The sequence below is a fragment of the Oncorhynchus kisutch genome, linkage group LG4 (assembly GCF_002021735.2).
Source record: "Oncorhynchus kisutch isolate 150728-3 linkage group LG4, Okis_V2, whole genome shotgun sequence".
In the NCBI taxonomy this organism is placed as follows: domain Eukaryota; kingdom Metazoa; phylum Chordata; class Actinopteri; order Salmoniformes; family Salmonidae; genus Oncorhynchus; species Oncorhynchus kisutch.
The window spans coordinates 64,841,065-64,866,559 of record NC_034177.2 but is presented as its reverse complement, the minus strand read 5'-3'; the positions used below and the strand labels follow the sequence as shown (position 1 = coordinate 64,866,559).

The 25,495-nt window shown below is 46.3% G+C and overlaps 1 protein-coding gene across 2 annotated transcripts in view; it reads left to right on the top strand.

Moving 5' to 3' along the window:
- prkn (parkin RBR E3 ubiquitin protein ligase) overlaps positions 1-25,495 on the top strand; it is an 87,994-nt gene that overhangs the window by 6,620 nt on the left and 55,879 nt on the right. Inside the window, exons 2-6 of one of the 2 annotated variants that reach the window (XM_020481579.2) lie at positions 3,242-3,405; positions 14,800-15,022; positions 19,070-19,188; positions 23,553-23,636; positions 23,768-23,883. In XM_020481579.2, the coding sequence (XP_020337168.1) occupies positions 3,242-3,405; positions 14,800-15,022; positions 19,070-19,188; positions 23,553-23,636; positions 23,768-23,883 (706 nt within the window). Of the gene's footprint in view, positions 1-3,241; positions 3,406-14,799; positions 15,023-19,069; positions 19,198-23,552; positions 23,637-23,767; positions 23,884-25,495 lie in introns of both variants that reach the window. The other variant, XM_020481578.2, reaches the window with a different exon arrangement.

Genomic DNA, 25,495 nt, shown 5'->3' with positions numbered 1-25,495 from the left:
GCATGCAGCCAGGTTTGTGGAATTATGTTGTGAGTTGTTAGCCTTCCAGTAAGCTCTCTGCTTGGTAATCCAGCCTGGTGGAGTTGGTGCTACATGATTGCATTCTGTCACTCTTCCTCCCCAGACTGAGAACTCGGGTAACCTGTGCACGTTATGGCCCCATCACCAAACTGACGGCTTCTGTGATGGAACATGACAAAGGAGGAATTTACTCATTTGTTAGCCACTTGGATTGGATGCAAAACAATGAGAGACATTATGGAAATCTCAGTGACGGGACAAATCAGAATCAGCCCTTCTCCTCATTCACTTTGGGCCATAGCTCGGACTGGATTGGCTGTAGTGCTGCCAGAGATCAGTCAACCGAGAGGCGGTTGTGTCATAGTGGTCATTGTTGATGTTGCTCTGACTTGAGGTACTGTAGTCTCTTCTGTGTAGATAAATCAGGTATGTGATGTGATGTAGCATGGGTTCAAATGGATAGCGTAATGGTGTCTGTAACAAGAAAGTGGACAATCTCAGAAGGTTTTGTAGTATATTTGTCTCAGAATAATGTTGCAGAAACACTTCTAAAGGGAATGTCGCACATTGGCAACAAGCAATCACCTAACTGAGTCAACTCCTTAAGCACCAAATGGAAGAATACCTTTTTATTTCTCAGTCATTAAATCTAAAACTAAAACGATCTAAATTCCTGTAATAACTATGATTAATGCTGCGTTCCCATGACTACTCCACACTGTGTATGTGTTAGTGTGTGTACAAGATGTTTCTGTGTATGCTTAGCTTACGTGTATGTGTCAGTGGGTGTATTCAATGTGTGGGTAATTCTGCTGTAACGGAATTATGCTGAGACTCAGGTTTTTCACTTTAAAATGTATGCCAAACAAGACCCATTGATTTCAAAGTTGAACAACTCTATGCACACAGACTTCTTTTAATGTTTGATCAATGTTTGATCAATGTTATCAAACTTTGCACCTGCACAGTTGTTCCTGTAAATGTGTTTTTGTCAATCTTCTGTTTTTGTTTGGCATACAGTACCATTGTAGAAGAAAAAAGTTTGGACACACCTAATTATTCAAGGGTTTTTCTTTATTTTCTACATTGTAGAATAATAGGGAATATATCTATGACATGGCACATATGGAATCATGTAGTAACCAAAAAAGTGTTAAAGAAATAAAAATATATTTTAGATTCTTCAAAGTAGCCACCCTTTGCCTTGAGGACAGCTTTGCACACTCTTGGCATTCTCTGCATTTCAATTAACAGGTGTGCCTTGTTAAAAGTTAATTTGTGGAATTTCTTTCCTTCTTAATTTGTCAGCCAATCACTTGTGTTGTGACAAGGTAGGGGTTGTATACAGAAGATAGACTTAAGTGCATATTATGGAAAGAACAGCTCAAATATGAAAAGAGAAACTACAGTCCATTACTTTAAGACATGAAGGTCAGTCAATCCGGAAAATGTCAAGAACTTTGAACATTTCTTCAAGTGCAGTCGCAAAAACCATCAAGCACTATGATGAAACTCGCTCTCATGAGGACCGCCACAAGACAGGAAGACCCAGAGTTACTTCTGTTGCAGAGGATAAGTTCATTAGAGTTACCAGCCTCAGAAATTGCAGCCCAAATAAGAGTTCAAGCAAATAACAGACACATCTCAACTGTTCAGAGGAGACTGCGTGAATCAGGCCTTCATGGTTGAATTGCTGCAAGGAAACCACTACTAAAGGATACCATTAAGAAGTGGACATTAGACCGGTGTAAATCTGTACTTTGGTCTGATGAGTCCAAACAGGACAATGACCCAAAACACACCTTCAAGCTGTATAAGGGCTATTTGACCAAGGAGAGTGATGGAGTGCTGCATTAGATGACCTCGCCTCCAGTCATCTGACCTCAATTCAGAAGGTTTGGGATGAGTTGGACTGCAGAGTGAAAGACAAGCAGCCAACAGGTGCCGAGCATATGTGGGAACTCCTTCAAGACTGCTGGAAAAGCATGCCTCATGAAGCTGGTTGAGAGAATGCCATGAGTGTACAAAGCTGTCAAGGCAAAGGGTGGCTACTTTGAAGAATCTCAAATATATTTTGATTTAATAATTTTTTGGTTACTACATGATGCCATATGTGTCATTTCATAGTTTTGATGTCTTCACTATTATTCTACAATGTAGAAAATAGTAAAAATAAAGAAAAACCCTTGAATGAGTAGGTGTGTCCAACCTTTTGACTGGTACTGTACATTTTTTAAGTGAAAAATCGGACACTCAACGTAATTTCGTTATCGTGGAATTGCCTATGTGTGTATGCTTAGTCTATATGCTTTTGTGTGTGTGTGCTCACTTGTCTATTCACCTCGCATCATTATGTATTCCTTCAACCACACACATACAAACACACACAACATACACACTTACACCTGGATTGTGTGTTGTAGTAGAGTAGTGTCAGGAGGGCACCGTGTTGTAAAATGGTTTTTTAATGTTTAAAAATGATATTATTACGTATATTACTGCCTTCATTTTTACTGTGCCCCAGTAAGAGTGGGGATCCATAATAAATGCATATCAAAACCAGTGTGTGTTTAAACATGCCTAAGTAGTCTACACATCTCCATTGCCTCATAATTTCCAATTTGATTGCAGACATTTCCCCGATCAGCCATTTTACAGTCCTGAATGTATCTCCTTGCCTCTAGGGGCTCTGAAAAGGTTGACTCATTTCAATTAAAATAATAAATAGAAATGATAGCAGGAAAGAATACCTTTGCTCCAAATCTCACTCATCTTAATGAAGGGTTCGGGGATTTTCATATTGGCTTAGCCGGCTGAATTTTAAAATCCTGTTTCTTTGTTTTCTCCTGTCTATCATCTGTTCTCCCTGATTCCCGTTATTTCTCCTCATGTCCTCTCTTGTTCTCTCTCCTCTGTACCCACTTTCCCTCTCTTTCTTCTCCACTTCCACTGTCTGTCCACCTTCTCTTCTGTGTTAAGGTCCCCTATGTCTAGACTATCGCCTTTTTATTCTCTTCTCCGCTCTCTGACCCCTTAGGCCTCTTGTCTCGTTCTCTTTTTGCCTCTTGACACACAAGCATCATTTTTTTTTCTCTCTCTCTCTCTCTCTCTCTCTCTCTCTCTCTCTCTCTCTCTCTCATTCTCAAGCTTCATTCTCTGTTTATTGTTCACTATTGTCTCTGAGTTATCTCACCAGTCTCTCCTCTCTCTGTCTCTCCAGTGTATGTAAGGTTTAACTCCAGCCATGGCTTCCCAGTGGAGCTAGAGGAGGGGGCCAGCATTGCAGTGCTGAAGGAGAAGGTGGGGAGGCTGCAGGGGGTACAGCCGGAGCAGCTGAGAGTCATCTTTGCTGGCAGAGAGTTGCTCAGCGACTGCACCCTCCAGGTAAGGTCATCATTCTCCCATTTCACTCGACCCTGTCTTTTTGACTGTGCTGTGTGTGTGTGTGTGTGTGTGTGTGTGTGTGTGGTTGTCTGTATAGCAATTAGTGGTAGGGTGTGTCTTTTGTTTACTCATGCCCTAATTTCCCCACCACACGCTTACACATGGGTGCACACTCAAACCTTCACTCTCTACACAGTGTTTCTGGTGAAGGCTAGAAGCCTGGCATTCTCTCCCCATCCTGACTCTCAACAGTGTAAACAGAGCCTGGGGATCCCATGAACTTTAGTCCACAGTGCTTCATTAAGTTTGACTATCTTAATTATGCATCAAAACAGTCAGGATCACAGGGAGCGGCTGGGGAGCCAGGCACACACACACTCCCCACTCTGACTCCCGACTGTGTCTCTCCAGTCAGTTCTGCTGTCTCTGCACATTTTATACCTGAGCTCCATTTCCCCCTGATAGATTGCTCCTGAGGCTGGAGTAAGTGTGGGTCTCAGCTTTTGATGGTGGTGCTAGCACAGTGGGGGCGTAGCGTTGTGACTCGACTCTGCCCCCTAGAGTATAATTGAGACACTGTGTGTTTGTCAGCCTGTGTACAGAATGGCTTTGTCTGTCCCCAAGGGTTTGGGGCGAATAAAGGGCCTCAAAGCATTGAGTGAAGCATGAGGGCACAAAGTTATTGAGAATGACGTGGAGACGCACACATCACTCTCTCATTGGTTGTGTCTGGACCAATGATTCATGTGTTTCAGTTGACATGAAGGCGACTAGTGTGTGTGTTTACTGTACGTCATTCAGCAGACACGAAGATGACCCTTTCTGTGCGTGTTTCCAGTTTTGGCTCTAGGTGTATGCTTACTTTCTCAGTCATTTTATATTGGTTGAATTTTGAAATACATTTGTGAAGCGAGAATAGCATTCATAGCAAATAACTGAGGGCAAGGAATGGATCCGTTTTTGCACTCAAGCTCGGTTGAAATAGCAAAATGTTCTCAGTTTGATGCTTTGATCAACAAATCCCTAATGTGCTCGCTGATTTACTCACCTTCTTCTTGAGTAATGATGCTAGATTATTTTACTGGTGCTTATTAAGATGTGCTTTTAAATGATAAAGATGATAAGTAAGCCTATACAGAATATATCCATACACGCGTACACACACACACACACACACACACACACACACAGTTTAAGAGCAAGTGAGAACACCTAGCCCTTAACATCTTCAACTGGCACCAGATATGAAACCATTCCAGCACTAAATCCTTCCTTCTTGTTCTGCTTGGCCTGGGCCTGATTTCCCAAAAGCAATTTAAGGCTACATTCATTGTTAATACCTTCATAGGAGCATCGTTAAGTCTCTGAGCTGTTTCCCAAAAAACATCGTTATTAACGTTGCACTTGGAAACGCTCGTGATCTAACGCCTGCCTCTGACCACTCATAGAACAGCCAACATGCTGACCACACCGCTCACGTTACAAAATAAATGTACACATACAGTACCAGTCAAGTTTGGACACACCTAATCTTTCAAGGGTTTTTCTTTATTTGTACTATTTTCTACATTGTAGAATAATAGTGAAGACCTCAAAGCTATGAAATAACACATATGGAATCATGTAGTAACCAAAAAAGTGTTAAACATATCAAAATATATTTTATATTTGAGAATCTTCAAAGTAGCCACCATTTGCCTTGATGACAGCTTTGCACACTCTTGGCATGAGAAAAATCCTTGAAGGAGTAGGCGTGTCCAAACTTTTGACTGGTCCCGCCTCTTCCATCTCCTCATTGGTTTTTAGGAGCATATACCCACATGGGTGATTGGAAACTGAGCTGAGGTCCACACTCCATTCAGTGGTGGTAATGCACCTCAAAGTTGGTTGCCAACTGCCATATAAAGTCCACAGGAGAAGAGATTACTGGAAACCCTTTTATCTGTGAATTAATTGTCAGAGTAAAATTGTACAAAGACCCAGGAAAAAAAGGACTTTGTGCATTTCAGGTAAAATAACAAACCAATGTTTATATCCCAGGACAAATTAGCTACCAACATCAAGCTAGCTAGCTAAATGTCCATGAATGTTTCATGTGTTTCAACCTGTCCACAAATTAATATTGTTGGTTCAGAGTTCGTCTTGATTTTTCAACATGCTGTCCTGATCGTGTCTGGTGTGGATGTACAAAATCAGCATGCGCATGATGACGGACGCACGCGCATGCTTTTTTGTTGTTGTCGTTTCCCCTCCTTCGTCACTTTATTCACAGAAGATCGCTGCTAGACATAAACCATGTGATTCTATCTATCTCTCTGTGACAGCCGATAACTGTCACAGAGAGATGGATAGAAAGTCGACTACAAATACGATGTGTGGCCAATGTCTTTGCAATTCATACAAACAAGCTATGTAAAAATATGCTTCAAATGAAAACTGAGATGACTCCATTGAAATATAAACATATTTAAATACATTTCATGTTCAATCGAGTTCTATTATGCTGCTTCTAGGCTACTGTCTGTAATTTGTCTCAATATACACTGCTCAAAAAAATAAAGGGAACACTTAAACAACACAATGTAACTCCAAGTCAATCACACTTCTGTGAATGCTGGCGGTGCTTTCACTCTAGTGGTAGCATGAGACGGAGTCTACAACCCACACAAGTGGCTCAGGTAGTGCAGCTCATCCAGGATGGCACATCAATGCGAGCTGTGGCAAGAAGGTTTGCTGTGTCTGTCAGCGTAGTGTCCAGAGCATGGAGGCGCTACCAGGAGACAGGCCAGTACATCAGGAGACGTGGAGGAGGCCGTAGGAAGGCAACAACCCAGCAGCAGGACCGCTACCTCCGCCTTTGTGCAAGGAGGAGCAGGAGGAGCACTGCCAGAGCCCTGCAAAATGACCTCCAGCAGGCCACAAATGTGCATGTGTCTGCTCAAACGGTCAGAAACAGACTCCATGAGGGTGGTATGAAGGCCTGACGTCCACAGGTGGGGGTTGTGCTTACAGCCCAACACCGTGCAGGACGTTTTTCATTTGCCAGAGAACACCAAGATTGGCAAATTAGCCACTGGCACCCTGTGCTCTTCACAGATGAAAGCAGGTTCACACTGAGCACATGTGACACATGACAGTCTGGAGACGCCGTGGAGAGCGTTCTGCTGCCTGCAACATCCTCCAGCATGATCGGTTTGGAGGTGGGTTAGTCATGGTGTGGGGTGGCATTTCTTTGGGGGACCGCACAACCCTCCATGTGCTCACCAGAGGTAGCCTGACTGCCATTAGGTCCCGAGATGAGATCCTCAGACCCCTTGTGAGACCATATGCTGGTGCGGTTGGCCCTGGGTTCCTCCTAATGCAAGACAATGCTAGACCTCATGTGGCTGGAGTGTCAGCAGTTCCTGCAAGAGAACTGAACGTGCTTCTACACCTGCATTGCTTGCTGTTTGGGGTTTTAGGCTGGGTTTCTGTACAGCACTTTGAGATATCAGCTGATGTACGAAGGGCTATATAAATAAATTTGATTTGATTTGATTTGAAGAGGAAGGCATTGATGCTATGGACTGGCCCGCCCGTTCCCCAGACCTGAATCCAATTGAGCACATCTGGGACATCATGTCTCGCTCCATCCACCAACGCCACATTGCACCACAGACTGTCCAGGAGTTGGCGGATGCTTTAGTCCAGGTCTGGGAGGAGATCCCTCATGAGACCATCCGCCACCTCCTCAGGAGCATGCCCAGGCGTTGTAGGGAGGTCATACAGGCACGTGGAGGCCACACACACTACTGAGCCTCATTTTGACTTGTTTTAAGGACATTACATCAAAGTTGGATCAGCCTGCAGTGTGGTTTTCCACTTTAATTGTGTGACTCCAAATCCAGACCTCCATGGGTTGATAAATTTGATTTCCATTGATAATTTTTGTGTGATTTTGTTGTCAGCACATTCAACTATGTAAAGAAAAAAGTATTTAACAAGAACACTTAATTCATTCAGATCTAGGATGTGTTATTTTAGTGTTCCCTTTATTTTTTTGAGCAGTGTATTTAATGATGTGTAGCCTAACATGTGCTCAGTGGTGTGCCAAATCAATAATTTAATACATTTTTATAGGGTAAGCATTCAAATAAGCCACCTTAATATTTGCAGCAGTAGGCCTAAGTGGTAATATCGCTCTAGGCGCTGCGCAGTTGTCAGTATTGTGTAAATATTTACTAAATAAAATAAAAGTAGCACAATAAAATAACAATAATGAGGCTATATACATGGGTACCGGTAGCGAGTCAATGTGCGGGGGCACCTGTTAGTCGAGGTCATTTGTACATGTAGGTATGGTTAAGATGACTATGCATAGATAATAAACAGCGAGTAGCATCAGTGTAAAAACAAAGGGGGTGGGTCAATGTAAATAGTCCGGGTGGCCATTTTATTAATTGTTCAGTATTCTTATAGCTTGTGGGAAGAAGCTGTTAAGGTGCCTTTTGGTCCTACACTTGGCGCTCCGGTACCACTTGCCGTGCGGTAGCAAAGAAAACAGTCTATGACTTGGGTGACTGGAGTCTTTTACAATTTTTTGGGGCCTTCCTCTGACACCACCTAGTATATAGGTCCTGGGTGTCAGGAAGCTTGGCCCCAGTGATGTACTGGGCCGTATGCACTACCCTCTTACGGACAGATGCCGAGCAGTTGCCATACCAGGCGATGATGCAACCGATCAGGATGCTCTCGATGGTGCAGCTGTAGGAATTCTTGAGGATCTGGGGACCCATGCCAAATCTTTTCACTGTCCTGAGGGGGAAAAGGTGTGGTCGGGCCATCTTCACGACTGTCTTGGTGTGTTTGGACCATGATAGTTCGTTGGTGATGTGGACACCAAGGAACTTGAAGCTCTCAACCTGCTCCAATGCAGCCCTGTCAATATTAATGGGGGCCTGTTCAGCCCTTCTTTTCTTGTAGTCCACGATCATCTCCTTTGTCTTGCTCACATTGAGGGAGAAGTGTTGTCCTGACACCACACTGCCAGGTCTCTGACCACCTCCCTATATTTTGTCTCATCATTGTCGGTTCAAACTTAATGATTGTGTTGGAGTCGTGCTTGGCCACGCAGTCGTGGGTGAACAGGGAGTACAGGAGGGGACTAAGTATGCACCCATGAGGGGGGCGACAGATGTTGAGGATCAGCGTGGCAGATGTGTTGTTGCCTACTCTTACCACCTGGGGGCGGTCCATCAGGAAGTTCAGGATCCAGTTGCAGAGGGAGGAGTTTAGTCCCAGGGTCCTTAGCTTAGTTATGAGTTTTGTGGGCACTATAGTGTTAAACGCCGAGCTGTAGTCAATGAACGGCATTCTCACATAGGTGTTCCTTTTGTCCAAGTGGGAAATGGTAGTGTGGAGTGCGATTAAGATTGCGTCATCTGTGGATTTGTTGGGGCAGTATGCGAATTGGAGTAGGTCTAGGGTTTCCAGGATAATGGTGTTGATGTGAGCCATGACCAGCCTTTCAAAGCACGTCATGGCTACCAACGTGAGTGCTACGGGGCGGTAATAATTTAGGCAGGTTACCTTTGCTTCCTTTGTCACAGGGACAAAGTGGTCCCTGTGGTGGTTTGAAACATGTAGGTATTACAGACTTGGTCAACGCATGCTTTGAGTACACGTCCTGGTTATCCATCTGGCCCAACAGCTTTGTGAATGTTGACCTGTTTGACCTTGCTCATATCGGCTACGGAGAGCGTGATCACACAGTCATCCGGAACAGCTGGTGCTTTCCTGCATGCTTCAGTGTTGCTTGCCTCGAAGTGAGCATATTAGTTTTTAATGTCCCGTTGATAGGATAGTTTTAATCGTAGATCTTCCAGGCAATTTTCCAATGATTGGACATTGGCCAATAGTACGGATGGTAGTGGTGGTTTATCCATTTGCCTACGATGTCTCAGAAGGCACCCCGACCTCTGCCCCCTCTTTCTCCGTCTTTTCTTCATGGGAATGACGGAGATTTGGGCCTGGTCTCGAGAAAGCACTATATCCTTCACGTCGGACTCATTAAATAAAAAATCTTCATCCAGTTTGAGGTGAGTAATCGCAGTTCTGATGTCCAGAAGCTCTTTTCGGTCATAAGAAACGGTAGCATCAATATTATGTACAAAAAACAAGTTACAAGCCCGTAACATGGCAGCCATCCCCCCCCGGCGCCATTATCCAACAATGCACTTAGCAATCTCTCTCCATGGTGTTTAGGGAAATTTGTGGGAAAGATGCATCGTTAAAACACTCATAAACCTAAGTTCCATCGCTATCGGGAAACCAGGCCCTGGTTAGTTAGCAGACACTGAAGCCGGGTCACTCAGCCAGGTAAAGCGCTGTTGCTATGCGTGTCACGTTGTCATCGGTCCCAGAGACTCTGAACGCCACAGTGCCAGGCCTCTAGGCTCAGACAAGTCGCTAGTCACTGGTGTTTAACTGCCACAGTCTGAGATGTGTGCCTCTGACATTTTGTAGTGACGAGAGGAGTTTTCACTGTTATGTGCTCTATTAGCTTTCTCATCCCAGAGGGAGTGCCATCTCTCTCACACTTCCTTCTACTTCTCTCTCTCTCTCTCACTCACACACGCTCCCTTCCAGTAGCCTACAAGTTCCTCTCTTATTCTCCCTTCCACGTCGCCCCGCTCCCCCTCTTTTTATTTGTTATCCCTTCCTTTTACTCATAAATGACATGGCCTAAATTACAACATGTCAGATTTATCTTAATCATTAGGCCTGCTAGGTGTGGTCTCAAATCAAATCATTGGTCACATACACATGGATAGCAGATGTTAATGCGAGTGTAGCGAAATGCTTGTGCTTCTAGTTCCGACCGTTCAGTAATATCTAACAATTTCACAACAACTACCTTATACGGGGCGGCAGGGTAGCCTAGTGGTTAGAGCGTTGGACTGACAAGGTACAAATCTGTTGTTCTGCCCGTGAACAGGCAGTTAACCCACTGTTCCCAGGCTGTCATTGAAAATAAGAATGTGTTCTTAACTGACTTGCCTAGTTAAATAAAGGTAAAATTAAAACAATAATTAAAAAATAATACACACAAGTGTAAAGGGATGAATAAGTTAATGTACATATAAATATATGGATGAGCGATGGCCGAACGGCACAGGTAAGATGCAGTAGATGGTATAGAGTACAGTATATACATATGAGATGAGTAATGTAGGGTATGTAAACATTATATAAAGTGGCATTGTTTAAAGTGACAAGTGATACATTTATTACATCCAATTTTTACTTACTAACTCAAATCTCTAGTCACTTTAATATGTTGGCAGCAGCCACTCAATGTTAGTGATGGCTGTTTAACAGTCTGATGTCCTTGAGATAGAAGCTGTTTTTCAGTTTCTCGGTCCCAACTTTGATGCACCTGTACTGACCTCGCCTTCTGGATGATAGTGGGGTGAACAGGCAGTGGCTAGGGTGGTTGTTGTCCTTGATGATCTTTTTGGCCTTCCTGGGACATTGGGTGGTGTAGGTGTCCTGGAGGGCATGTAGTTTGCCCCCGGTGATGCGTTGTGCAGACCTCACTACCCTCTGGAGAGCCTTACGGTTGTGGGCGGAGCAGTTGCCGTATCAGGCGGTGATACAGCCCGACAGGATGCTCTTGAATGTGCATCTGTAAAAGTTTGTGAGTGTTTTTGGTGACAAGCCAAATATCTTCAGCCTCCTGAGGTTGAAGAGGCACTGTTGCATGTCTGATGTCTGATGTACAGGTACTCTAAGGAGTGAGTCCCCACCTCATACAAGACAAGTTGATTCCGTCATCCAATCTCCTTGTCCTTGAGTTGCCACTTTGTTCAACCATATAATAAGACAAGGAGTTCTATCCTGCTAATTGCAGCGAAACAATCGGCGCAGACACTGTTTCTTTTTGCAGAGTGGCGCTGAGCTTTTTCACTGTAGAGAATGAGCTGCACAGGGAGTTGGGAGTCCCAGCCCACATTATTCACAGTCTTCACAGGATTTCAGGTGCTTTTGCTCAGCCTTTCACAAACATTTGTCTGCATGCTAGGGACTGAGCCACTAAAGACTCCTGTATCTTTCACTTTGCGGCCTTGAATGGTTTAGTGTTACTTGTTTGATATTGTGCGACATTGCTCAAGTGACTCCTACCTCTATCCAGGGGAAACAGTCAGTTTAGTTCAATTCACCTCACTTCAATGAACTTTATTAATTCCCAATGGGCCGATGTTGCTGTGCAGAAAAAGCATATTACAGCCGAGGTTTTTCCCAAAATGACTTGATCTATAATGCAATTATTGATGATGTGTTGTCGAAACCTCCTTCATGAGTCATGGGGCAATTCACGGGTCCCAGATTGTCCATTAAAATAGTGGTTACAGACTTGTTGGTCTGGCCCTCCTAAGAGCAGAGGATGAGTGTGGAAAGGTCACAAGCATGCAACATGAATACACTCATGCTCCCTGGGCTTCTGATGCCTCCAATTAGTGTCTGGGAGAGGAATCAGCCACTAGGAGACCTTCTTTAAACACCTGTGGGGAGCACAGATGTACTTACGCTGCCGATGCTCAATTTGTTTTGTGTTGCGGTTATTGGAAAGGATATTTAGTTTTCAATGTCAGTCAATTGTGTCTTATTTAGCTCCACGTTTGTACCTGCTTTTTACATGATAAAAAAAAAAAATCTCAACAGACAAGCCAAGGTAGATTTAGGCTTGAGGCGCGTGTGTGTGTGTGTGTGTGTGTAACCGGAAGTTATTTGATATCAGGTCTGTCAACTACTGTTGCCAAATGTTGATAAAACCAGACATTTGACTTTGAAGGAACATGAAAGTAGCCACGCTGTCGTTATCTTTACTCACCTCCCTGGTTACAATCAGGGGTTCTAGACCGCAGTAAAGTAATGCATCAAACGGTCACAAACGGCAGTAACGTAAAGCTGATGTGGCAGAGCTGTGGAGGGGCTATCAACAAATCAATCCGATTTAATTCATAAAGGAATTTGCACCCCAGCAGTCGTCACAAAGTGCTTTGCAGTAGCTAAGTGATCAACTCTTCCATACAGTTGAATTCGGATTTGAATAGAGACCAATGGGAATATCAATCCTTAAATATATTGGTCTCTATTTAACTAATTATAGTTGTCATTCCAGGAAATGGTTGCCACTTGCATCCCTTTGATATTTTAAGTAGAAATTGTGCACCAATATTACATTTTAAAAGCATGTTACATTTAATGAAATGCCCTTTTTAAATATAGACCTCATGGCGAATTCAATAGATTATATTTACTATACTAGTAAAGACTTGCTCAAGTGCCAAAATTCAGCATTTTGACATGTCCCTCCATGCACCCTCTCATGACTTCTAGGATGATTTTAACCCACTTAACCCCAAAATGTCTCCAAGTTCTCACCACCATTGTAAAGTCCTTAGTTAGTTTGTTGCTTTGAAAAAGTAATTTCTGATTATAAATATTTATTTAATGTGATTTAGTGAATCATTTTAAGGTGAAGCTTGCATGTAACTGCCCCGCCCTGTTGCACACAACAAGCTTCCATTTGCCCTGTCACAAGGGGATTCACGGCTGATTTAAAATGAAATCGTCAATCCTGTTACAGTCAACCATGTTACTTTATTTGGCACTTAAAAAAATTAAGTTAACGTGCTCTTTGTGACAGAATGTTTCAATTAGGTGAAGGCACTGAATTGGTGGAACGACCTAGTTATTTTTCCTCAGTCTGGCTGTATAGCTAAAGCTGCTAGCTCCAGATCCATCGTACCGTCTGAGCTGTGCTAGCTGTCTCACATAGTAGAACTTCCAGCCTCAGCCACAGGTTCTTCATTAACGCCATATCATTAAAAAAAACAAATCCACGCTGTTGAGCCCGAGAAAATTAACCAGATCAAACATATTTAGTTTTTATATTTTGCCAGTCATTTGGCACGCCAGGCTTCTCGGGGTGAAATTATCTCCCTTCTATGGATTAGTTCACAAATGAGGACCTCTCTTTCTCTCTCTCTCTCTTTCTCTCTCTCTCTCTCTTTCTCTCTCTTTCTCTCTCTCTCTCTTTCTCTCTCTCTCTTCTCTCTCTCTCTTTGTCTCTCTCTCTTTGTCTCTCTCTCTTTGTCTCTCTCTCTTTGTCTCTCTCTCTTTCTCCTCTCTCTCTCTCTTTCTCCTCTCTCTCTCTCTGTCTCTCTCTCTGTCTCTCTCTCTCTGTCTCTCTCTCTGTCTCTCTCTCTCTGTCTCTCTCTCTGTCTCTCTCTCTCTCTCTCTCTCTCTCTCTCTCTCTCTCTCTGTCTCTCTCTCTCTCACACTCACACTCACACTCACACACACAAGCTCTTTGCTTTAACTAGGACCTGTTTGCACTACCTGCCGCAGCTTATTTGCCTCACACATTTTTACTCCGTTCTCAGAAAATGAACTCCATGAAACAAATGCCAATGCATTCATTTCCTGCCAAATTATAAAATATCTACTTGGATCCTTTCCAGTCTTTGCAGATCTAGTGTACTGCTGTAAGCACTAGGCTGGGGCTGATTTGGAATGGCTGCTACCATTATAAGAAAAGTAACACTTTAAGATAAAGCTTTGACAGCTGGTGACACAAGCACACCTTTCAGAACTGTTTCTCTTTTCATATTTTCTTTCGCACCCAATCACCTGAGTTGCATGTGAGATTTGATTATGCTTAGTTGTTAGCTCACTAGTTCTCCTCCAGTGAAATGCTGGTGTTTTTGAAACAAACATTTCCTGTTGTTGTTTACCCGACTATGGTTTTTGACAGGGGAGAGTTTTTTTTTTGACATTTTATTTTGTATTTTCTCCCACACTGAGAGCTACAAAGAAACTTCAGGGAGACAAACTTCAAAACTGAAACTTGAAAGCTTTCCAGGAGAGTAAGCTATCGTCAGTGATTAACGCCAGACCCTGTTTGTTTAGCCTACTTCTGCATCAATGGAGGGGTTTAGATCTAATATGACTGATGGATTTGCATATCATTTCAGTGACATGTTGAACAAAACACTTTTTAATTGTGAATTTTGGGGTAGATTGAACACGTGTTGCCCTGAAATGGTACAGCAGCTGTATTGGAAATTATAAAACGGAGATGTACCTAAACAGATTAGGTCATAAAAATAAAAAAAAAGATCCGTAGTTGTATGATCCATATCTTTAGGCATTTTTTATGTGTTTTGATCTAATTTACTGCAGTGGTATGTGATTTCATTTTATGGCTGGTTTACGGTCAATCTGACAACAGGTTTGTGTACTACAATGTGACAACTGTACATAGACAGACAATCTACATGTGCTAAACCGAGGTTTAAATAACTGTCTTTCTCTGTCTCTCTCTCTCTCTATTTACCTGACCTGCAGGGCTGTGACCTCCCAGAGCAGAGTACCGTGCACGTGGTGCTGCCTCCCCCGGGGTCGGGCCGGTGCTCTGACCTGGCCCTGCAGCACCGTCTGGGTCGAGGGGTGGACAGCCTCACCCGCCTGGACCTCACCGCCTCCCGCCTGCCCACTACCTCCACCGGCCTGGCTGTCATACTGGAAACTGATGACGAGCAGAGAGCCAGGGAAGAGCCTGAACACACAGGTGTGTGTTCGCATGTGACAATACACTGAGTCTTTATGTCTTGCCCTCATTCACCCTCTGAATGGCGCACATACACAATCCACGTCTCAATTGTTTGAAGGCTTAAAAACCCTTCTTTAACCCGTCTCCTCCCCTTCGTTGACACTGATTTGAATTGGAATTAACAAGTGACATCAATAAGGGACCATAGGTTTCACCTGGATTCACCTGGTCACTGTCATGGAAAGGGCAGGTGTTCCTAATGTTTTGTACACTCGGTGTATGTGTATCTTGGCTGTTTGGTGTTCCATAAACTCTAAAAGCATAGAAAATGACACAGACAAGCCAAAATGACACAAGTCCTATTTGGGTGTGCATGAACACGCAGGGAGCTCAGAAGTGGCTCTGTGGCCTTGACATTCGTGCCCCATTTGAACAGTACAACCGCTCCCTGAATGTAGCCTTCTAAACGGTTGATTGGGATTCAGCAGTCGGTCTCCAGACATCTGTGGGAAATGGAAATATATACAGGAATTGGCTTTGACCTCTGTATCCCGGCTCACAGGCAAACCTTTTTAAAGCTGTCTTCTGCCTACCCTCCAACACTCGCCTCCTTCTGCCTACCCTCCAACACTCGCCTCCTTCTGCCTACCCTCCAACACTCGCCTCCTTCTGCCTACCCTCCAACACTCGCCTCCTTCTGCCTACCCTCCAACACTCGCCTCCTTCTGCCTACCCTCCAACACTCGCCTCCTTCTGCCTACCCTCCAACACTCGCCTCCTTCTGCCTACCCTCCAACACTCGCCTCCTTCTGCCTACCCTCCAACACTCGCCTCCTTCTGCCTACCCTCCAACACTCGCCTCCTTCTGCCTACCCTCCAACACTCGCCTCCTTCTGCCTACCCTCCAACACTCGCCTCCTTCTGCCTACCCTCCAACACTCGCCTCCTTCTGCCTACCCTCCAACACTCGCCTCCTTCTGCCTACCCTCCAACACTCGCCTCCTTCTGCCTACCCTCCAACACTCGCCTCCTTCTGCCTACCCTCCAACACTCGCCTCCTTCTGCCTACCCTCCAACACTCGCCTCCTTCTGCCTACCCTCCAACACTCCCCTCCTTCTGCCTACCCTCCAACACTCTCCTCCTTCTGCCTACCCTCCAACACTCTCCTCCTTCTGCCTACCCTCCAACACTCACCTCCTTCTGCCTACCCTCCAACACTCACCTCCTTCTGCCTACCCTCCTTCTGCCTACCCTCCAACACTAGCCTCCTTCTGTGTACCCTCCCAACACTCTCCTCCTTCTGCCTACCCTCCAACACTCACCTCCTTCTGCCTACCCTCCTTCTGTGTACCCTCCCAACACTCTCCTCCTTCTCGCTACCCTCCAACACTCACCTCCTTCTTGCTACCCTCCAACTCTCACCTCCTTCTTACTACCCTCCAACACTCACCTCCTTCTTACTACCCTCCAACACTCTCCTCCTTCTCGCTACCCTCCAACACTCACCTCCTTCTTTACTACCCTCCAACACTCTCCTCCTTCTGCCTACCCTCCTTCTGCCTACCCTCCAACACTCTCCTCCTTCTGCCTACCCTCCAACACTCCCCTCCTTCTGCCTACCCTCCAACACTCACCTCCTTCTTACTACCCTCCAACTCTCACCTCCTTCTTACTACCCTCCAACACTCACCTCCTTCTGCCTACCCTCCAACACTCACCTCCTTCTGCCTACCCTCCAACACTCACCTCCTTCTTTACTACCCTCCAACACTCACCTCCTTCTGCCTACCCTCCCAACACTCTCCTCCTTCTGCCTACCCTCCCAACACTCTCCTCCTTCTGCCTACCCTCCAACACTCTCCTCCTTCTGCCTACCCCCCAACACTCTCCTCCTTCTGCCTACCCTCCAACACTCACCTCCTTCTGCCTACCCTCCAACACTCTCCTCCTTCTGCCTACCCTCCAACACTCTCCTCCTTCTGCCTACCCTCCAACACTCTCCTCCTTCTTACTACCCTCCAACACTCGCCTCCATCTGCCTACCCTCCCAACACTCACCTCCTTCTGCCTACCCTCCAACACTCTCCTCCTTCTGCCTACCCTCCTTCTGCCTACCCTCCAACACTCGCCTCCTTCTGCCTACCCTCAAACACTCTCCTTCTGTGTACCCTCCCAACACTCTCCTCCTTCTTACTACCCTCCAACACTCGCCTCCATCTGCCTACCCTCCCAACACTCTCCTCCTTCTGCCTACCCTCCAACACTCTCCTCCTTCTACCTACCCTCCTTCTGCCTACCCTCCAACACTCTCCTCCTTCTGCCTACCCTCCAACACTCTCCTCCTTCTTCCTACCCTCCAACACTCTCCTCCTTCTGTGTACCCTCCAACACTCACCTCCTTCTGCCTACCCTCCAACACTCACCACCTTCTGCCTACCCCCCATCTGCCTACCCTCCAACACTCGCCTCCTTCTGCCTACCCTCCAACACTCACCTCCTTCTGCCTACCCTCCGTCTGCCTACCCTCCAACACTCGCCTCCGTCTGCCTACCCCCCAACACTCGCCTCCTTCTGCCTACCCTCTAACACTCGCCTCCGTCTGCCTACCCTCCAACACTCGCCTCCTTCTGCCTACCCTCCAACACTCTCCTCCGTCTGCCTACCCTCCAACACTCTCCTCCGTCTGCCTACCCTCCAACACTCTCCTCCGTCTGCCTACCCTCCAACACTCTCCTCCGTCTGCCTACCCTCCAACACTCCTCCGTCTGCCTACCCTCCAACACTCGCCTCCGTCTGCCTACCCTCCAACACTCACCACCTTCTGCCTACCCCCCATCTGCCTACCCTCCAACACTCGCCTCCGTCTGCCTACCCTCAGTCTGCCTACCCTCCAACACTCGCCTCCTGCTGCCTACCCTCCCAACACTCACCTCCGTCTGCCTACCCTCCAACACTCGCCTCCTTCTGCCTACCCCCCATCTGCCTACCCTCCCAACACTCACCTCCTTCTGCCTACCCTCCCAACACTCACCTCCTGCTGCCTACCCTCCCAACACTCACCTCCGTCTGCCTACCCTCCAACACTCGCCTCCTTCTGCCTACCCCCCATCTGCCTACCCTCCCAACACTCACCTCCTTCTGCCTACCCTCCCAACACTCACCTCCTTCTGCCTACCCTCCCAACACTCACCTCCTCCTGCCTACCCTCCCAACACTCACCTCCTCCTGCCTACCCTTCCAACATTCGCCTCCGTCTGCCTACCCTCCAACACTCGCCTCCGTCTGCCTACCCTCCAACACTCGCCTCCTTCTGCCTACCCTCCAACCCTCGCCTCCAACCCTCGCCTCCGTCTGCCTACCCTCCAACCCTCGCCTCCAACCCTCGTCTCCGTCTGCCTACCCTCCAACACTCGCCTCCTTCTGTCTCTCAACCCAACCCACCATAACGTCTCCTTTATCTTCCCCCTCTGAGGCTCTCCCTCCATCCTCCTGTAAAGTCATTACCATAATGGAGACCTCTCTCCCAGGAAACATAAATTAGACATGCGAAGGCTTAAAGCCACTCCGCCCCATTTTTATTGGGAATCGTGTCAAGGTAGCGCGGCCCACTCCAGCGCCCCCATGCTTTTAGCTCTAATGAGAATGCTGTTTCTTCCTGGTCCCTCTTGCTGTGTGTGTGTGTGTGTGTGTGTGTATGAATGGATGCCTGTATGGTGTGGTGACTTTAAATGAGGCATGCAGGACACGTCCTCCTCTCTTTAATAAATCATCTGCCACGAAGACGTCTGGTTGCTTCTCTCCGCTAATTGGATCAGTGTGTCTGTGTTCTGGGCTGCAGCCAGACAGACTACAGACTGGAGATGTCCCTTGTCCTTGTGTCATCGTCCTCGCATAATGCGAAAGTCTTAGTGTCCATCTATACAATGGATGTTTTTCTACTGCATATGTTCTACCATCAAATGTCCTATGTCACCATTTGCTGAGTCCACTGGCTTCATTTCAGCCTTGCTACAATCTCCTACTGTTTCTCCTCTGACAGAATGTGTGGTTGTGTTCCCATACAGAGCCCAGACCTCACAGCAGCTTCTATGTGTACTGCAAGAGTGTGTGCCGGGCCATCCAGCCGGGGAAGCTACGCGTGCGCTGCCGAGCCTGCAAGCAGGGAACCCTCACCTTGAGCCGGGTATGTCAAGTAAGAATGGAAGACTACAATACTGTAGCCAAGAGCCACTTCCACGGAGCAACTCTCACTGACAGAAGTACTGCGTTTAAGATGCGCTGTTTCTCAGAGTACAACAAAGTCACATTTTGTTCAACGCCGTGAATCCTTTCTGTTGCTCAACTGAGTAAAATGTGTATTTATCTACGCACAATGGCTTCGAGCTTAGACCGGTAGATCCACAGTGAACAATAATCCCACATTACCCTCCATCTATCCCCTCCTTTGTTATTGCATAACACTGTTATTGTTATTTTCTCAAACGGAGGAAATCTGTCACATCTCCACAGTGACAGTAGACTCTTCCTCTGCCTGTCTGTTCAGCCTGCGGCCATATTTACCTCAGGTCCTTATGGGACTTCTCTCTCTCTCTGTGTGTGTGTGTGTGTGTGCGCGAGTGCGTGTGTGCGTGTGAATGGGCAGGACTCCCACAAATAAGGATCCTGCCATTCTTTAGACTACGACTGAGTGACATCTGTTTGTCCACTGTTACTATGGCAACATTGTCCACTCTCCGTGCCAGTTTCCTGCCAGGGCTGGTGATTACCTACAGTACCTCAAGCTTGGATAGGACCCCAGTCAGTCCCTTCAAATCGCCTTTCCCTTCTCATACCCAGACGACCCAGAGTATCCGGGGTTACACTCTGTCCCCTCTGACCACTGTCCTCTCCATACCTGACCACAGCCCAGCTGAAACTGCCACTCACACTGCTATCTCTCACAACCACAGCCTCACAGACTCCATTGCACCCAACCCTCCCTGACCCCATACATCTAGGAGAAACTGATTGCTCCTGAGACCGACCTGTCAGTCACATAGGTGTGCGTGTATAGCCGGGGGGCCTCTCAGTCACCTAAGTGAGAGTGTAGGAGACAGGAAATGAGGCTCACCGTAGGTCCCTGTTCCTGAGCCTGGTATCAGAGTAGGTGTTAATTAGCATGCTGCTCTCAGTGTGTGTGCCCGATGCTTGTAGAAAAAGGCTGTGTGTGTGTGTGTGTTGTTTTTGTGCTTGTTCAGTGTGCTCTATTGACACAGGGACTGTAATAGATCAACTGAGGTGAGCACAGGTGTCCTCAACTGGCCAATCAGTTTAGCCAATCGAGTGGGGTCCCTCTTCTGCCCAGCGATCGCATACCTCGGTCAATGCTGTGAGATGAGCACAGCTGGCGCAGAGATAAACCCTTTAAGTTAGACAATAATCAAATTAAAACTTTGCGAAACGGAGACGTTGAATCTGCTTCCCCGCCGAAAGTAGAGGGAGAGGAATATACGGGTGGGTTTCTAAATGATTCATTAATCATTTATATTCAAGGGTGTTTGTGTGTGTGTGGTGCGTAGACACATCAGGGGTCTGTGTGACCTTTCCTGGCTGTCTCTGAGCAGGTGTGTGCGTGTGTGTGTAATCTCATGCCCCACCACCAAGGCACACAGGGTCCCCTCCCTCTCTACCCTTGCTTCCTCCCACCCAACAGGGAGTAATGATTTTCTTAACCTTTTCAGAGGCTTATTAAGGCCGCTGTCAGAATGTTTAAATGCTTATGCTAATGAGTGGCGTGCAGGCAGAACAGAGGAGGATGGGTGGGGTGGTGGGGGGAATCCTCCCAAAACAATAAGGATGCACCAAGCAATCAATGTCTGAACCAGCGTGTGCTCTGTTGAGGAGGGCTGGACCGGCAGCTCGTCCTCATGAGGCCGGAGAGGCTGAACACAACAGGGGTCTCTGACTTTTACTATGCAGTGCTGAGGGCCTGGCAGCTGCTAAGGCCCACACGAGGGGGGTGTGGCGCCTGGACCAGGGGAGGAGCCCATTTTCCACAACCCACAGATCCCTTTACGGTCTGTTCGTTCAGTCACCCTGCAGGGACGTTTAATGGCAGCAGGATAGCTGACCTACGGCTGCCAGGGGGTTGAGGGTGGAACACCCCCCCCCCCCCCCCCCCCAAGAGTATTCACAGCAGGTGGGCATAGGCGTTCAAAATCTAGATTTTTATTCGGATTTGGGAGAAAAAAATGCTCTACTCTTTTGACCAATCAGAACAGCAGAGGGCAGTTGTTTCCAGGGTGCTATCCCGGTAGCTTTTGGCTAACCGTTGCCTAGGCTAACAGTGAAAGAGAAGTCTGGTCAGGGGACCTCCATTGGAGGGTAATACATGGAGCCCTGGCCACCAATAGCTGGTTGGCTTGGGTTGACCCCGGAGTCAGGGCGGGGTGTCCGTTTTGTGCAATAACAGTTTTTTCCTTCTGTGCCAGGATAATGCAACTACTGTCTCTGTTGGACTGTCTGTGTGTGAGGTTGGGGGTGGTCTTCTCTGTGGAGATGTTTGTGATGTGGCTCAGGTATTCAAGCAGTGAAAGGGCCAAATGTGTTTTGTTTAACTTTTTGTTTTTGTTTGGCCAAGCCAAGTTGGCCATAGGCTGGATTTGAGTTTTATAAAATGATTAACAGTGTGGAGAAGTTTCAGGAGGTATGGGGCTTATGGGGGGGGGGGGGTCTTTAAGGCTAGAGAGGAGGGTTTGTATACAGTGGGGCAAAAAAGTATTTAGTCAGCCACCAATTGTGCATGTTCTCCTGCTTAAAAAGATGAGAGGCCTGTCATTTTCATCATAGGTACACTTCAACTATGACAGACAAAATGAGGGGAAAAAATCCAGAAAATCACATTGTAGGATTTTTTATGAATTTATTTGCAAATTATGGTGGAAAATAAGTATTTGATCACCTACAAACAAGCAAGATTTCTTTCTCTCACAGACCAGTAACTTCTTCTTTAAGAGGCTCATCTGTCCTCCACTCGTTACCTGTATTAATGGCACCTGTTTGAACTTGTTATCAGTATAAAAGACACCTGTCCACAACCTCAACAGTCACACTCCAAACTCCACTATGGCCAAGACCAAAGAGCTGTCAAAGGACACCAGAAACAAAATTGTAGACCTGCACCAGGCTGGGAAGACTGAATCTGCAATAGGTAAGCAGCTTGGTTTGAAGAAATCAACTGTAGGAGCAATTATTAGGAAATGGAAAACATACAAGACCACTCGTAATCTCCCTCGATCTGAGGCTCCACGCAAGATCTCACCCAGTGGGGTCAAAATGATCACAAGAACGGTGAGCAAAAATCCCAGAACCACACGGGGGGACCTAGTGAATGACCTGCAGAGAGCTGGGACCAAAGTAACAAAGCCTAACTTCAAGCTGGGACCAAAGTAACAAAGCCTAACAGTAACAAACTACGCCGCCAGGGACTCAAATCCTGCAGTGCCAGACGTGTCCCCCTGCTTAAGCCAGTACATGTCCAGGCCCGTCTGAAGTTTGCTAGAGAGCATTTGGATGATCCAGAAGAAGATTGGGAGAATGTCATATGGTCAGATGAAACCAAAATATAACTTTTTGGTAAAAACTCAACTCGTCGTGTTTGGAGGACAAAGAATGCTGAGTTGCATCCAAAGAACACCATACCTACTGTGAAGCATGGGGGTGGAAACATCATGCTTTGGGGCTGTTTTTCTGCAAAGGGACCAGGACGACTGATCCGTGTAAAGGAAAGAATGAATGGGGCCATGTATCATGAGATTTTGAGTGAAAACCTCCTTCCATCAGCAAGGGCATTGAAGATGAAACGTGGCTGGGTCTTTCAGCATGACAATGATCCCAAACACACCGCCCGGGCAACGAAGGAGTGGCTTCGTAAGAAGCATTTCAAGGTCCTGGAGTGGCCTAGCCAGTCTCCAGATCTCAACCCCATAGAAAATCTTTGGAGGGAGTTGAAAGTCCGTGTTGCCCAGCAACAGCCCCAAAACATCACTGTTCTAGAGGAGATCTGCATGGAGGAATGGGCCAAAAGACCAGCAACAGTGTGTGAAAACCTTGTGAAGACTTAACGAAAACGTTTGACCTCTGTCATTGCCAACAAAGACTATATAACAAAGTATTGAGAGAAACTTTTGTTATTGACCAAATACTTATTTTCCACCATAATTTGCAAATAAAATTCATAAAAAAATCCTACAATGTGATTTTCTGGATTTTTTTCTCTCATTTTGTCTGTCATAGTTGAAGTGTACCTATGATGAAAATTACAGGCCTCATCTTTTTAAGTGGGAGAACTTGCACAATTGGTGGCTGACTAAATATTTTCTGCCCCCCTGTAGTTGTAATGTGGTGCTGTATTGTATTGTACTGTGTTGTATACTGTGTAATGGGTTTGTTTGTGGAGTTTGTGGTGGCATGCAATACATTTTTGTGTGTGGTGGGTGGGGCGGGGTAAAGGGTGTTTTTAGTGTAATGGGGAAGTCCCGTTAAAGTAAAAAGTCTCTCTCCCCCCAGGGCCCGTCATGTTGGGACGATGTCCTCCTCCCAGAGCGTATCCATGGCGTCTGTCAATCAGAGGGTTGCCTTGGCAGAGTAGCGGTGAGACCAGTGAACTATCCACAACTGCCTCAAAACCCCCTCACTGCCACCACAACGGAATTACAATCTCATAACATGACCACACCTCCACCAAACAACATGTACCTCGGTCTCTTATCTGCCTTCCATAGGAGTTTTACCTGAAGTGTGCTGCCCACCCCACCTCTGATGATGACACGTCTGTGGCCCTGGACCTCGTCATGCCCAATGTGCGGGATGTCCCATGCATTGCCTGCACAGATATCATGTAAGTGCGTGTACAATATTGTCTGTGCAGCCTCTATATCGGCCTAATATAAACAGCATGTTTAACATGAAAGCAATAGACCGACTTAGGCTTACACACACACACACACACGCTTGCAGGCAGGTAGACAGACGCACCCCCCTGGCCCTGTCTCTCCCTCCTACAATCAGTGGCTCCAGGCAAACAAAGCTGTGATTCTGTCAGCGTGGCATATAACAGATGAAGGTCAGCCTCCCCATCCCTGTGATGACGGCGGACATACTGTCACTGCCTCACCCACAGAGGACAAAAGAAGGGAGGGCCAGTCCGTCACCTGCTGCCCGCATCCGATACAATGGAGCCCAATCACAGACGCCCTCGTCTCAAATCAAGGACTCGCCGCTACGAGCGTGATTGAAGTGGGGCCGTACAATTACCCTCCTGAGTGAAGCTTTGTTTTTCCCGGCGTTCCTCTCGCCTTGCTGCCGCCACTTAGCACAATCAGCTCTTTGGTTTGTTTAAAAGGGCAAACGGATGAGGAAACCACAGTCACAGGGTTACTACTGTGAGACTAATACAGGGGGCGTTTCTCAATATGCATACTACCATGCTCCTCACTCTCACGCTCTGAGTTCATTCCCCGAGGACGTTCTCTTGCAAACGTTCTTTGGTGGACGAGCGTGTGGAGAATGCATGCAATCATACATTTGAGATGCACTGCGCACTCTCCTGCTACTGCATTACCTTTGACTAATACAGATGACACGAGATGACTGCGTTAAAGCAAACGCAACTTCATAATTATCAGCCGGCTATATGTGAATCGTGTTAATCTAGATAGCCAGCTAGTTTAACATGTCAAAAAATGACCTACAACTAATGTTAAGAAAGGTAGCTGGCCAATGTTGGCTACGAATTCTTCGTAGGTAGGTAGTTACCAATTTTTTTGTCAGTTAGCCTGCGGTCTATGGATATTCTAGGCAGTTAAACATGCCAAAAATGAACACCGTATGTATTTATTAACGTATTAAGATAAAGTATTGTAATCAGTCAACTTTTCATTCTCGAAGTCCGAGTTCATTTTCTATCGCTTCAGCTCAAAACCAGCCACCATTTTTTTTCTGGAAATATTACATTGTTTGTTAAGTGGTTGCATCATATTACGTCAACAATCCTGGGAATATTTCAGTTGACGCTTGCGTTGATGCGTGCTTTGAAATGTGCATGAACAAAGTATGCTTCTGAGAACTACCCTCTGTGCTCTGTTTTTCATACTTTCAGAAGTAACAAGATGTGCTTTGGCTGAGTGAGTGAGTGAGTGGGTGGTTGCTAGGCTTCTTGAGTATAATAATATGTACAGTAGGTGCTGTATGCAAGCAAGTTCAACCTAGGAGAGGCGAAGGTCTGAAGGATTTCTCTTGCTGAGGTTGGACTGGCTTAGTTTATTTAATTTGTTTAGGCGTTACTCAGCCAGGTCAGTTAATTGGGTCATTTATGTCATTTGCAATTGAATGACGTGAAGCAATACATAAAGTCAAGTGGAGATGTTGGGGAGAGACGTCGTCTGTGAGAAGAGGGCAAGAATGAGGGACAAGGAGAACAGGTGAGGAACAGAAGAGGGATGTAGAGAGAG